General features: G+C 41.2%; 1 protein-coding gene across 3 annotated transcripts; it reads right to left on the minus strand.

Annotated features, from left to right (window-relative positions):
• Positions 1 to 10: 10 nt before the first annotated feature.
• On the minus strand, positions 11 to 14,307 carry mbd6 (methyl-CpG binding domain protein 6). Of its 3 annotated transcripts, none has more exons than XM_067526361.1 (13): positions 14,078 to 14,307; positions 12,913 to 13,130; positions 12,192 to 12,331; positions 11,537 to 11,639; positions 11,145 to 11,310; positions 7,115 to 9,541; positions 5,699 to 6,705; positions 5,215 to 5,326; positions 4,916 to 5,061; positions 3,346 to 4,107; positions 3,061 to 3,113; positions 2,904 to 2,970; positions 11 to 1,762 (listed from the first exon to the last, which is right to left on the minus strand). In XM_067526361.1, exons 3-13 carry the CDS (start codon positions 12,305 to 12,307, stop codon positions 1,691 to 1,693), a joined length of 5,031 nt encoding a protein of 1,676 aa, XP_067382462.1. In that variant the 5' UTR covers positions 12,308 to 12,331; positions 12,913 to 13,130; positions 14,078 to 14,307; the 3' UTR covers positions 11 to 1,690. The 3 variants fall into 3 exon arrangements, with proteins under 3 accessions (XP_067382462.1, XP_067382463.1, XP_067382464.1); XM_067526362.1 differs by lacking the exon at positions 14,078 to 14,307 and adding an exon at positions 13,706 to 14,067; XM_067526363.1 differs by lacking the exon at positions 3,061 to 3,113.
• Positions 14,308 to 15,110: the final 803 nt, after the last annotated feature.

The raw sequence follows: 15,110 nt of genomic DNA on the forward strand, positions 1-15,110 counted from the left end.
CACCACAAGGTACCATTTCTGTAAATAGTTTAATATTAAATAAAAAAGACCCATATAAAAAGAAAGCTACAGTCCACAATTTAATCGTCTTTTAAAACATAAGTATTGAAAGCAAGGGGGAGAATGAGAAAAATACTTAATTACAATTCCCAGAAAAATTCACAATTCATTTTCTCGTCTCTAACAATATAAAATCAAAATAAAACACATTAACTGTACATATGTACAATTCTCCAAGTGTAGAAATTGCATAATCTGCTTTCTTTTTCACTTTTCTTTATTTTTAATTATTCTTTTTTTTTTCTCCTTTTAAATACAGCTAGAAATGCCAGTACTTTGGGGGCAGGGCAGTGTGTGGAGGAGAGCTCAAACAGTGATGAGGAGGCTGAGGAAGGATATTACTCCTAGTCCACAATAACAAAAGGACTCAACAGATCCACCTAAGACATTGTAGCTCTCTGCACTGAAGTTTTCAGGCCATTCGTTCAACTAATCAAAGGACATACTGTACTTTCTATAAAGACAAGGTTCCTGCAAATGCTCCTTTTCAGTTCAATCCATTTACCCCATTCCAAGGGGGCAAAAGTTTGGGTGGGTGTCACTTCAAGAAGTAATTAAACAGTCTCCATCACACTGCAGCTACATGTAATTCTTTACAGCAGCAAATGACAGCATGTGAAATAGAAGTTGGACAAAAAAAAATTCTTTCAATCTTTTTTGTGGACTTCAGCAATGTTAAACTAAATGTGGTCAAATTTACCTGTATTGATTTCACTATTGTATTGGGAATACCTAATATGTTACAACATAATTCAAAGACTTATTTTCTTTTTAAAGTAATGTTTGCTCGGTTCATAAACGTGTACATCACTAACTGTTAAGGAACATCTGACAGGATGTGGAATTAGGATTAAAATAAAGTTTTCCTTAAATATGACAAAATGTAAACTTGCAAGGAAACCTGATTATTTCCTTGGCTTGTCCCATATGGAGGTTATTTCATACTTAGAAAGAAGAAAAAGCTCAAGTCTGTCCCATCTCATATTTTCTTCCAGCACCTTCTGAAAACCTTTCAAAACATTTCTTTAAAATACAACCATTGTATGTCTCTGCAAAGAGCCCTTAATCTTACAAACAGACAGGGTCTCATTAACGAAAACGAAAATAAATTCAACTAATGGTCGGACAATGAGGGGCTCAGCAACAGCACTGTTGTCCCACACACACACACACACACACACACACACACACACACAGAAACACTTCCAACAGAGAGCATCGTTCAAGTAGATGGGTTTTATCTTGACTCAGTTACAAACTGATGAGAAGAAAACAGTACGTTTGTTATTTTTTGTGTTTTCTTATTGATATAATTCAAACACCAACCATGATGAACAGATCTCTGATAAGAATGTCAAGCAACCATTACTTTGTGAACTAAACCTAAGAGAAGACCTACAACATTTCTCTTTAGTTATTTCTCAGACTAGATCTCTCTCCTATGCGATTTTTTCATAGTGGTTGCCATGACAACAGCATTATATTAGTGCAGCTGAATTTCAAAAAAAAAAAAAAAAAAAATGAGACAGTCTAAACAGCGGTGATGATGGTGGAGAGATGGAGGGGGAAAGACAGGTGCCCGGCTGCCTCCTATTGGTGAATAGCTCTGACTGACAGCTCCCTTCTCCAATCACTGCCTCTGAGATCTGGCGCCACGTCGCCTTCTGCCGCGGATTGACCTCTCAGGCTTCAGCAATGCTGTCTGGAACAAGAGAGACAAATTACAATCACATCCTCACAGTAGAAGAATGACTTTACCATCACAGTCAGTCACTGTATAATCACTCCCAGATTACCAGCATGAAACCATTTATATCTAGCATTTGCTTTCTATTCTTTATTAGACGTATCTGACCCCAACTTGCACAGATTATCAGTATCTTTTGCAACTTGAACAAAAACCTAAAACAAAACTGCTGCTTTTAAGCTTAAAGTTTCATTATTATGAATCAAAGTCACAGTCGAAACATTTTTTTTAACTCAATGTTGAGAGTAAGGTTGTTTCTAAACTGCAGTTATTAAAAATGAATAAAGTTTAAAGCAGCTTTTAAGCCAACACAAATGAGAGGTCTTCAAATTGTTTAGAAAAAAAAATGTGTGTGTACATTTACAATTCTATTACAACTAGGACAAGAGCTTTCAACTACACTGACTTACTGTACATGTACATGAAGAAAAAAAAATATTTCAGTATTCTAAGATTATCACAATGGCAATGCCAACATGTTGATGCTTAGCAGATGTAATGTCTGCCACATTCATAGTCTATAGTCTGATTCAGCATATCAACATTTGCTAATTAGTATTAAAAACAGTGTAAAGGTTGATGGACATATTTTAAATTTTTCAGGTTTCGATTTAATTCAGCCTGCGAACTTGGATACCAGATTTTATGATAGTCCATCCAATGACAGTCAATGTCAGCAGAATTTATCTTCTGGGACCCAAGAATATATGGACACAATTTGTCCCAACAAATTCTACAGGTGTTAAGAATCACATTCTGCAGGTGAACCATTATGCCCTGCTGATGGTGGTAGAAGAAATGTCAGAGGTTCACCAGAGCTATCACAATTCATCATCTGGGGACCATGAATCATTAATCAATCATAGTGTTAACTGGCAACTAATCGAATACTTGATTAGTCTGCACTGATGAATGTGTAATCAGAAATAACTCAGCTAATAGTTAAAATGGCTAAAAACATGGCAAGTTGTTAGTGAAGTGCCATATCCATCAACAACCACAAGTCATGCTTTAAAGTGAGACTGGGTGCTTGGAAACACTGACTCAAAGCAGTTCAAAGATGCTAGTGAGTCACTGAGGGGGAGGCTGATCTTACTGTGGCCTTGGTTTCCTCTAGTGCTGCAGCATCCATGTCTCTGAAGTCTTCTAGCACATTTTGCAGCCTGATAAAGTAAGAAACAAAATAAGACAGTTGTTAGGAAATATTTCTAATACATGTATGCATTTGAGAAAGTATTAGCAAGATGACATACGTTTGCTTCCTTTTCCTTCCTCTTCTGTTTCCACCCGCTGCCCCTGGTTGATCCTTGGGGGGTGGTGGGGACCAGACATCACATTACAAAAATACTATGTCTTACGTCATTTAAAATATATCTACTCAAAACAAATGTGATGTGGCTATCACAATCTCTTAATTTTTTTGCTTAATTTTTTAAAATAATTATTAGTTCATAATACATTCAAAAGACAATTTAATTACACAGTGAGAGAAATATTTTACCATGAGTTCAAATAGAACAACAGTAGAAGACACTCACCCATCCCTGTTCAGTGTGCAGCAATGTTCCAACTGTCTCTTCACTGGACCTCCCACTGCATCCATCCTTGGGACCTAGGTACCCTGAATGAGAAAGATGTCCCTGCCGGTCCCCCCCTGCCTCTATGAAAGGACACACAGCTGTAGCAGGCCCAGTACAGTCTGTCTTAGCCTCCTCTAAGTATATGGGTGGCAGAGGAGGCTCTGGGTGGGTATGTCCCTCTACCATGACTGGCTTTCTTTGTAAGGATGGTGTAGAACCGTCCTCAGTGGGTTTGGGTGTCCCCTGGGCTGGGGAATGGGCTGCTGTTTCCAGGCTGAGTCGAGATAAGTCTGGGTTGCGGAGAGAACAGGCCCTTCGTGGGCTGAGGGAGACTGGGGCACTTGCCTGTGGCAGAGTTGAGACAGGTGTGGATGGGGTATGGTGCTCCACAGGGAAAGAAACTTGTGGTAAGGCACAGAAGGGTGAAGTTGGGTCAGATGGCCCCAAGTGGGCCCCATCTTCCTGCTCTTTAGCACTGACTTGAAGGAAGGAGGTATAGATTGTGTCCATGAAAGAAGTGTAAGGATCAATAACCGGTCTGCTCTCAGATCCTCTCTGGGGGGGTGGGCTGGAGTGTTGGGGAGGGGCAGGAGCTGGTACAGGACTGAGGACTACTTCAGGAGCGATCTGACTGCTTGGAATGTCTTCCTGTGGCACAGGGCTTTGTGTTTCCTGCAATGAGATTGGCTTCTCTCCTTCTGAGGGTGGGGCAAGGTTTAACTGGAAGAAAAACAGCAAAAAAGTATATTTAGCAAAAGTGATGATCAATGCCAACTAAAAGCTGCAGACTAATAAAGTCTGCAAACTGCTCATCAGCAAATATCTTACTAATTTACACTTAGTTACATTATTTTGCCAGACCTCAAGACCTGCTCGCACCAACACACCATTTAACTTATATTCACACATACCTTAATGTTCACTTGCATATGTAGCTAAATGCTTGCAGAGTAGGGTCTGGTTGTCTCACTGTGCCCCCTGCTTGCCTCAGCACAATGGGGAGCAGAGCTTCAGCCACTCCCCTCCCAAACTCTAGAACTCACTCCCACCGGACATTAGAAACATTGACTCTCTTCCAGTCTTCAAATCCAGACTCAAAACCTACCCGCTCAAGATCGCCTTCTCACTATAATTTATAATTGCATTTCCCTGTCAATATCTGTTTTATTTCTTTGTTGATTTTTTGTACGGTGTCACAGAGTGTTTTAAAAGGCGCTTATAAATAAAATGTATTATTATTATTATAAAGCAGAGCAATACTGCAAATCAAGCAGGCTGAGATGAACAAAACCGTGAAGGAAAGATCTGAGTTTTCTTATAGTTGTTAAAATTACTAACCATTATTAGCACCATTATCAATCTATAGAGTTGCTTATAGAGTTGCCATGACCAATCTAAAGATGCTTTTTATTTTTATCAATAAAAATAAATAGAATCTTTGAAAAACATGCCATATGTTCACATCTAAACTAACACCCCTGTTTAACCTGTAACCTACTGTTTTATCCACTATATTACAGTTACTTACCTGTATATTGTTGAGCAAGTTAATGGCTCCATCAGGACCCTGCAGAAGAGGCATGCCCAAACCAGAGGTCTGGACTGGTGGCAAGATGATAGAACCAGTGCCAATCCCCACCATGTTATGGAGGCCTGTTATTCCAGAAAGATCTCCTACAAAGACACATTTGATACACACACCTATAATATCTTACTGCTAAAGAATGCTGGCAATGTCTCTGGTTTTAATATATGGAGAATAGTCCAAACATACTAATTTTATCCTTGGTGTGTTATCATGTTAACAGTGGACAGGCACTAACTCACCTAATACAGCAGGATTAAGTAATGTCGGTAGTAACTGTTGGAGGATGGGGTTGTCCTTATATTGTGTGAGTGATAGGGGTATGAGTGTGTCAACACCAGTGTCAGTGGGTACCTGGAAAACAAAAACAGAAAGAATTAGAATTTCTTGTAAAACAAACAAACAAAAAAACTAAACAGAAAAAAGCCTATAAAAAAAACAGAATAACAAGAGTCAAAATAAAAGTTTGTAACTGAAACGTGAATGCACAATCAACCTATAACTGACCCACCTGTGTAGGGCCTATGAAAAATTAGATGTTTTAGTTTTATTTAAAAACCTTGTTGTTTTTCTTTTAAAAGGCCTATAATCAAAGCAGAAGAAAACAAGAAAGTAGTTGGGGAAATGCCTTTATCACGTAAGTAGGACCACTAGGGGAGCTAAAAGGACAAAAATAAATAAATAATTAATTAATTAAAATAAGCTATCGCTAACAGGAGAGCCTACCTGAGGTTGGGTATGTTGGGTTTGCGGTGCAGGGGCTAACTGGGTATGGGGAGGTGGGTGGAGCTCGGCAGAGGTCAGGGCAGCAGTGAGCAAAGCGGGGCTGAGGGGCAGGAAGGCTGCAGGGTGAGGTGGAAGAGCGGCAGGAAGGAGCAGGGACTGCAGGGCTTGGAGAGAGCCCTCAGCTCCTGGAGAAATTGAAAGAAGGCCCTGGGAGACCTCCAGCAACCCCGGACATGCCAAGGTAGATGGATCCAAAAGGCCAGAGGTCTTATCGAGGGTGAGGCTCTCCAGTGTTGTGGAAATCTGTTGTGGCTGCTGAAGAGGAACTTCTAAGCTGACCTGGCTTAATTGACCAAGACCGGGGAGAGGTAACAAAGGTGCCTGATGTTGCCCTAGTAACAAGGAGGCCATGAGAAGAGCCTGAAGGCTATGTTTTTCTGTTAGCGCTAATTCAGCTTCCTGTCCTGGGGTAGGGGTTGAGGCTGGTAGTGGAAGCAAGTTTAACAGACCCAGAAGGTTTAGAGGCATCTCCCCCTGGGCACCACTCAACAAGGGCAACAAGGGAAAAACAGGATTGTTGTTTATCTGCTGATGCTTTTGTTGTTGATCCTGGTTTTGCTGCTGTGTCTCTTGATGTTGTATCAGTAACTGTTGCTCCGATTGCTGCTGCTCAGTAATATTCTGTGGGGATTGTAGTGAAGCACTGGAAGGTATCTGTGCATGTTGCCCTCCCAACCACAGGCCCCCTAGGGGCAATGAAGCATGGACTGCAGGGTCCAGGAGAGATGGCAGACCTCCTGTGGATGACAGCAGCTGAAGCAGCTGTTCTTGGTTCATGAAGGGGAAGGCCTCTGCCAAAGGTAAGGGGGTGGTTGAGTCACCCACAGCTGAAGGGGTAGGAGCACTATCGCCGAGATTAGGTGAGCTGGTGGGCTCCGGGCTGGTGGCTACTGGAGATTTGGTCACAGTAAAGACCTTCGGATCGGAACATTCAGGCTCCTCTGGCCCTGTATAGGAAGAAATTTGTTCATGCTGACTTGTAAACAAGTAAATGAACAATTTTATCCAATATTACTAAGATAGTTTGCTGATTTCACTGTGGTCCTTGACCCCAGGGGAGCATTGAGCACTGACAATTAGCTACAAAACAGGATTCAATTTACAAGCTGCCAATCTAAAAACAAAAAACTAAATAGTTAAGTAAAACCTGATACACTGGGTGATTGTATAACTGCACACACACCTGATATTAATGACACTTGTATAAGAACAATTTATGAGATAATGTTGATATCTCTAAAAGTAAAATTCACCATACAGTATTGCAAAACTTCATACTACTTCAATATGGGTTTAAAAACTTTGGTTAATTTGGTTAAAAGACTAAAAGCATTTTAGACTCTGCATCATCCTTACCAGCAATGTGATTCTCTTGGGAAGACATGTCAACATCAGCAGTATGACCAGAGGAGCTGCTCTCTCCCTGTGGCATAGTGGAAGATGCTGCAAGAAGGGCCAGCACATGGTTGCTAAGATCTAGAGGCTTCGGTGAGGTGGCTATTGCCATCGAAACACTGCCTTGAGACTGACTTAGGTCCACTGATGTTGATAAGCTGTCACTACCAATCTCTGCCACAGTACCCTGTGGTGAGGATTCCCGCGGAGGAGGCTGGGGAACAGAGTCCATTGTAGCAATGGGATTCTCACTTGGTTGTAGCTTGTCTGAAGAAGTCGGGGATGAATGCTGAGATGGACTGCTGCTGTTGTGTAAAGCTAAATGTGAGTTGGGTATCACTGTCAAAGGAGAATGCCTTTTTAGAGGACCTGATTTAGTAGGTTCAGGGTGTAAATGAGACTGCACTGATCTGAAATGAGAGGAAGCAGGAGGAGAATGTGTCCGTGGCACCAAAGGTAGAGGATTAGTGTCATTGGTTTGGCAGGGTGACCGTGTTTGTGGGTGCCTGATATTAACATGAGGGGTAGGAGAAGAGGGAGAGAGTCTAGAGCTCTGTTTATTAGTGTGTCCACCTGCTTCAACAGATCCAGATTGACATGAAGCAGAGTTAGATGCTGAGGCCTGTGCATTCTGCACACTTAGCAGGTGTAACAAAGCAGACAGAGGCTGGGTTGGAGGATCCAAGCCAAGAGGTGAAGGTGTTGGCCCTGTAGTGAAATCTAGAACCTCAGTGTGTCGAGCAGGCCTAGAAAGCTGTGCTGTCTGTTGGGGAGCAGGGATCCTATGCATTTGCCCAGGGAGGAGATGATAATGATGATTGTTTTCCAACACGACAGTATTCTGGTTCTGCACAGCTGAGGTAGAGGAGGAGTGCAAGGAAGAGGATGCAGAGGATAGGTTGATAACTGTGGTAGAAACAGCATCTCCTGGTGGGTTTTTTTGCAGCCCATCAGCCAGTTGCTGAGTGTCTTTTAACATGCTGGGCATTGTGGGAGATTGCCGTTGCCTTTTCCTGTGTGACAAGTTGCGCTCTGCTGTAGGGGGCAGGTGGGGCAAAGAGGAAGCCAAGGACTGGGCCAGAGAGTGGGATGTAGGAAAGAGGACGGTGGAGGCGGCTGCAAGGGAGGGATGGAGAGGCCTTGTGGAAGCGATGAAAGAGGGTGGGTGGCTGTTGTGTAAAGTGCTGTTTGTTACCTTTGATGACTGTTGCTGCTGTGCCTCTTTCAAGACCTCCAGAGAAGAGGGCAAACTCACTGAGTTGGTGGCTGCATTTGAGCTCTGGCCCTGGGTTGCCTGGTTAGCCAGCTGAGCCTTGGCAGCTGCAGAGAGAAGGTTGCTTGCAGGAAAAGAAGTTGGATGTGGAAGCTTTCCCTGGTGGCTGTGATGGTGGTTCAGAAAAGGACCAAGAGGTAAACCAGAGGTGCCGCCTACGGAGTTTAATGCAAAACTCCCTGGTCCTGTGCCAGAGGTTGGACTGGTGATACTCTTTGAGGGTTTCAAGGAAAGAATATGAGGATTGCAACTGCTTTGGTTGGTCAGTAAGGAAGGATTTGCAGGGCTTAGGAGGTGGTGATTATTAGTGCTGCTGTTGCCTGAGTTCTTAAACTGCTCCAAGATGTCTTCTAGCTTGTACTTGTGGAAGTGGGGGCTGGGATTTGGTGAGCCACCAGGGAGAGGGGAGTGTGGAGAGGAAGAGGTGGATTTCCTCCTCTGAGGCAAGTTACATCCTATCAGTCCTCCTCCTTCGGCTGCTGCTGAGCCTCCTCCCTGCTCAGAGAGAGGGGAAGGAGAGGCTGAAGGGTGGCGTGACCGCTGGTGAGGAGACCCACAGTTCATGTTATGGACAGAGGGAGAAAGGGCGGGAGATGGTGAGAGGGGGGAAACTCCCACAATGACACCATGAGGATGAAGAGCATGAGTCTGCGCTCCTCTTCCTCCGCCTCCAAGGGTCACAGGAGAAGAGGGAAGAGGTGAGGAAAGGGGTGCTAGCCGAGGAGAACCAGGAGTATCTGGGGTTTTGGGTGTTCTATGACCATGACTAACATTCTGAGATGTGGAGGTGTGTGGTGACCTTTGGGCAGCACTGTACGATGGAAATGAGGCATTGGATGTGGAGTTGGAGGACAATGGGAGAGGAGTGGGATGGTGTAGCCTTCTCAATGTATCTAGAGCATGGTGAGAGTTTGTGCCTGTGTGTAGTACATGGGAGGATCCATTATAGGGGAAAGTGAACTGTTGCGAAGATTTAGGGCTGGCAGAAAGGTTTGGATGGAGGTTGTTGTGGGATCGAGCAGGTACTGGATGAGGTTTGGGATGGTGTATGCCATGGCCTTCTTCTTCTGTTTGTGCCCCCTTTGGATTGCGACTGTCCACTCGACAGCTCATCTCTGGAAAAAAAAAAGATGAAAGAAAACAATGTTATTACATTTCTCTATTTTCATTAAAATTAAGTCTACAACAACATTTGAATGCCAATGACCATTTTGCCATGATTGAGTACTCCCTTGGAAAAATAAACATCCTGATCATCATGAGGTTTGATATTTATGCTTAGATATACAAACACACTTGAGCAGAAGACACTGAACATAGCGGCAACTCCTGAGACGTCCAAATACTTTGTGGAAAGGTTAATCTAGCGTTAGCGTTTCTCCACTGTACATACAATTATTAATGGTCATAAAGTTTGTAACGTACTTAGCACTTGATCCATGTTTTTGTTGTAAATATCAGTAGTAGTATGAGTTACAACATAAAAACACAACCACAATTTTTATAGATAATGGGACAATCGTGACATTGCAGCTGATGTAAACACACTCATGAAGAAAAAGGGATGCTGATAAACATGACTAGTGATGGGATTAATTCCGTTGTACATTTTAATACTTGTAACTCATGTTTAAATATATGGATGCACATAAACTGTGGCAAGAAACCTGAGGAAACCACTACCCCTGTCCACTACACACATTAAGATATTGCAGAATGACTCCTGTTCTAAGTGTAGAAGTACATTTATTGCTTTAAAAAAAAAAAACCTGTGGTTTTACTCGTGTGGCCAACAGCTGCTATGCTGACTAGCATTTATTCAACCCCACACCCATCTGCTCCCACAGGATTTCAAAACCATCAATGCTTGCTCTGAGCCTCAGTCTCACTCTCAACATTCATTTGGTAATTTGAATACACGAGCCAACGGCAGCATTTTTAATTCAAAATACGTCTGGCTATTACGATAATAGAAAACTAAAACTATATCTAAATACATGACATGTTTCTGAAAGCTAAGTATGATTTCCATATTAACAGACACAAAACCAGTCAGAAAAACTACAGATTTCAGAGAAGTGATGTGCATTTCTTATTTCAATTCAACCCACACTGAAAAGGGATGACTGACAAGGGATGTCAGTGTGGGTTAAATTAATTTCTAATATCCAAATGCAAATCTAAATAAGACACTAGCTAAAGAACGAGAAATTATGCAGCGGAACTTTATTCAGTTGCATTTGGTTTTCTGGAAGACCGTATTTGCGTGCATGATTAAGCCCATATCTACGTCATTGCATACTTTCATAAACTAAATTTCACCTGTAATTTATGTAACAACTATGAAAATACTTACTTACCATGCGCTCCAACATAAATTAGAGAAATTTGCGTTTGGTCAAGTAGGGGCTTTAAGTTTACAGTTCCACTGCTCCCCTCTACATGATGTCTCTACTGTATACATGGTATTAAATTATATATTTAAATACACTTATTGGGAAAAAAAGCACACATAAACAGAAGGCACCTTATAGAGACTTCATCTGCACCAAATATGTAAAAAGAACATTTCCCACATGATACTGATCAGCATATCTTTAGTGATTCCATAGAAATGTGAATAGTTATGTTATTTTAACAGATCTGTTTCTGATTTTATTTGACAATCTTTAATATTATGTAGTTACAGGACGAGAATGTTTAATGTTTCTGCTTTACCTGGATGGTTGGTGAAGGGAAGCTGCGAGGCCTGCATACTCCGACACAATGCAGCCATTGCTACCACTTTCCTCCGGTGGTTACAGAGTTTGGTCATGTCCTGCTCTGCTTTGCCTAAAGGTTGGCTGTGCTGTTCCACCTTCACTCCCAGAGTGAAGTTGAAAACCTGCACAATAACCAATTAAGAGAGTTTTAGATAGAAGTCTGAAAGAATTCAGAATGTTTCTTTGTAAATGAATTACATTAATAGTGTTTTTACATGTACTCATGGAGTCAGAGGTGATTAAACATGAAAACTCAAAAAGCCAAAAGAAAATCTGGGTAAAGTTCAACTATGTATTTTTATTTTTATTGTTGAACTTTACAATACAAATTTAAAAATCTGTCTTTACCTTATGGATGATGAGTGGACATTCCAAGCCACATTTACAGGTGCCATCACTCAACAGATAGGTCTTGACCTCATCCAGAGAGGACAGGGTTGTGCCACTGGGACTACAGAAAAAACATATGCTGTTACAGAAATCTGAGTGAACTGAAAAGAAAATGAAGTTCAAGATCTCCCAATTTAAAATCTAAAAGATTTGAAGCACCATTTACATTGGCTTATATAGAAACTGAAAGCTCGCTCTTTAAATAGTCCCAGCTGTAGAGAAATGCTGAAATTTGATTTAGTCCAGGAAATTTAAAAGGAACACAATTTCAAGAGTAGAAGTATGCATTAAAATGTAGATAGAAATTTAAAACATTTTAATTAGTCTAAGACATCTTAAAAAGGAATAGATAAGGTTTCTGTATTACAAGCAAAAAACTTTCAGAATACTTAACACAACTTAGGTCAAGTAGCAAAAGCAGATTTTGCACAGGATATACACCTGTGGTTACGCAAACTAGCCATATAAGATAATGCCATAAATTGATCTGAATCTGATCCTAGCAAGCCTGTCTTATTTAGTCTTTATATTATCATACTCTGCAGTTTTTGGCTTGTCAGTTTTTACATATTTTTATCTAAATATGCTGTGTGTTCAACATAACCAGACATACCTGACATAGATCACCTGCCCACCCTCCACTTTCCTCTGCCAGCCGATGGGGATGTGTGTTGCAGTGGTGTGGACCCCATCCTTGTCCCCACTGACAGTCTCACTGCCTCCCATCATTTTGTAGCTGCAGCCTGCCAACACCTTGGAAAACCAGTCAAAGTTACTATAGATTTTTCTTAATCCTATAAACTCAAGTTCAACTGTATGTATATGTATAACTATCATGTTTTGCATGTATCAGTAAACTATTTTGTGTCTCAGTGTGAGCCACTAAGTAAGTAAACACTAAAGCATAAATGAACAAAAGTGAACTGTTAATAATTACAATAACCTAATAAGACAGCATACATGCCAAATGTGTGGGCTAGATTCATCTGGTTACACAACACCAAACTTAAAGATCAAACATCAAATATCATAATGAACTCTGCATTGGTTTAAAACAACTATTAAAAAATGCATTAAGCATGGGCTGCTTAATATATTACACAATTATAAAGTCAGTTATTAAGATATGAGTAAAATTTAGTATTATCCTTTTCCAGTTCTGCACCTTGGATTGGTGATTTGCACAGATTTGCACAGGATTATTATCTTTTTATTTAATTCAGTTATTGAGACATCCCCAAAAGAATCTGGCAAGGAGTCCAACATTTACTTTCCTTATTTCTGTTGTCAAGCACATGCCTCTAGATAAAAGCCCCACAGCACATATTGCATACCTTGTCATCTTTGGGAAGCCAGGATCTGTTTTGGCTAGGGTATCCACTCTCCAATGTACATGCTGGTGGGTTAGATGCACACAGACTGCCAACAAAACCTGACTTGATGCCCAAATACCTGGACTTTGTTCAGCTATGAAGCAGACCCTCAATTTAAGAGGATAACTGTAGATTTATTTGTTCCGTTCACATCAGAATATGGTGTTTGAATGAAAAGCCTGCAAAGAAAGGTGTAGGTGGATTATGTAATCTGAGAGGGAGATCCATAGTAAATAACTCACGCAATAAACCATTTCCTGCAACTGATGTTATCCAACCTTACTTCAAATGATTACATAAGATGCACTTCTCTCTCAAAAAGAACAACTTCAGAACAAGCTGCGGCTACTTTGAAGTGGGAGGGTGTGTTTAGATAGGCCCGTGGTTTACTGGATGTTTAGCTACAATATAAGCAGCTGCCATTCCAACAACCAATTGGGAAGCTAACAAGATAGCGACATGAAAAGAGTTTCAAATAAAATCTTGAGCTAAAAATCCACATCTCTCCAGTGTGGAACTATGGAGAAAAACATCTTACCAACTACAGGACTGATACACGGCAGCTAACAGCTAGGCTAGCAGCTAAGCTAGCAAGCTACCCTACTTTGTACTAGGTTGTCGTGACAGCTGTCAGGCGCACAAAACACTCCGATGCAAAACTCTTGTCTGTTAGCTGTGTTAACAAGAAACGACCAACGCACAATAATAAATCGCAAATACAATTCTGTGAATTTGCTCCCCAGATTGCACTTACTCACTGACAGCCGATAGCTAACGTTAATGTTAGCAGGATCTATCAACCTTTCTCTGGTTAGGGATGTGTTGGCGAAGTTTTGGAGTCTTGGCTTTTCTGGCTCGCGGGAGAATCAAGAGTTAGCTGGCTAGCTAATGGATTAGCCACTGAGTGTTTTGGAAACAGCTTATGCTTTCAAAAAAATTAACCCTAAAATAATTCACTAAACCATTCAAATCATGTATTAACGCGCTCGTTCAGCTCTCAGGTTGTGTGCTGCGTCTGCCAGTCCGATTTAAAAACAAAGGGCAATAACGCTTCATTTTACTGCGCCTTGGACCTAAGGGCTAAGGCTAGTTGCTAGGCTAGCAGAGCTAACTGACTGCAATTTACTTGAATATGGAGTGTCCCAACAAGACTGAAGGATGTCCCGTTCCCGCTGTACAGTTATCCAGCCGCCGCTTTGGTCTTGGTTCTTCTAAGCCGCCTTAGATTAAAATATGTTCCGAGAACCATAACAATCTACGTAATTCCAAATTCACAGTTGGCCACTGTTTTTTTTTTTTTTTTCTTACAGATTCCGAGCAAAAAAATAATGGAGTTTTCAGTCGGGCATGCGCAGTCAGTGCTCAGGGACTATTGTACCCAACATGCAACGGGACCTTTGTAGCGCTCCAGACAGACATCAGTGCAGTGCTCCTTCATAGAGGACACGATAATGACGGAATAATAACAGGCCCAGGATGCAACTCTGCACTGCAGAATCATGCATTCATCATTTGCCTACACAGACTCATTATTTATCGAGATACAGAAATAAAGTATAAGACATTCACCTGTTTTAAAAGTGTCTAATTTATGTTACATTTTAGAGTGCTTTGTCATTCTCTGTTTGCACAAGTGATTCTTTCATGGGTGCTTTTATGTTATTATATAGGTTATGGCTGCCAAAAAAGTTAAGTAACTGCTTTATTTGTGTGTGTAGTTTTACCTGTGAGTAACAAATCTCAAACCAAGTAATTCAGCCAGACAACTGCAATGCAACTGGAGCCTCAGACCCCCGCTGGGCCTCAGACCCCAGCAGAAGAACAGCAAATGTGGAGTGATTTGAATTTATTTTGAAAATCTTGGAATAATTTTTGCACGACTAAAGAACATAGCAAAGAACAAAAAATTGGGCCTAGAAGTGCATTATGATGCAGTCTTTAGGCCTCTTCTCATGGAAAGCACAGAAAGGCCGTCTCACACAATTAGGGATGCACAGACAGACACAGTCCGCACATTGCACTATGAAACATGAATGCAACCTCTGACAGTATCAAGAAGAAGAGCTGTATAACTGCTTCACGTGAACAGTGTCAAGTATGTTGAAATAATACACACCTTCAACTTGTGAAATGGCTCAGTTTACCTGTCTGGCAATGCA

Source organism: Channa argus, chromosome 13, assembly GCF_033026475.1.
Source record: "Channa argus isolate prfri chromosome 13, Channa argus male v1.0, whole genome shotgun sequence".
Lineage (NCBI taxonomy): Eukaryota > Metazoa > Chordata > Actinopteri > Anabantiformes > Channidae > Channa > Channa argus.

Bases quoted from the DNA above. Each gene is read 5' to 3' on its own strand.
- mbd6 (XM_067526361.1), bottom strand. From the start codon at position 12,307: ATGATGGGAGGCAGTGAGACTGTCAGTGGGGACAAGGATGGGGTCCAC. The intron at 11,311-11,536 runs GTAAAGACAGAT...GTTATTGTGCAG, and splicing joins GTCCACTCATCATCCATAAG to GTTTTCAACTTCACTCTGGG. The intron at 9,542-11,144 runs GTAAAGCAGAAA...TTTTTTTTCCAG, and splicing joins TCCCTTCACCAACCATCCAG to AGATGAGCTGTCGAGTGGAC.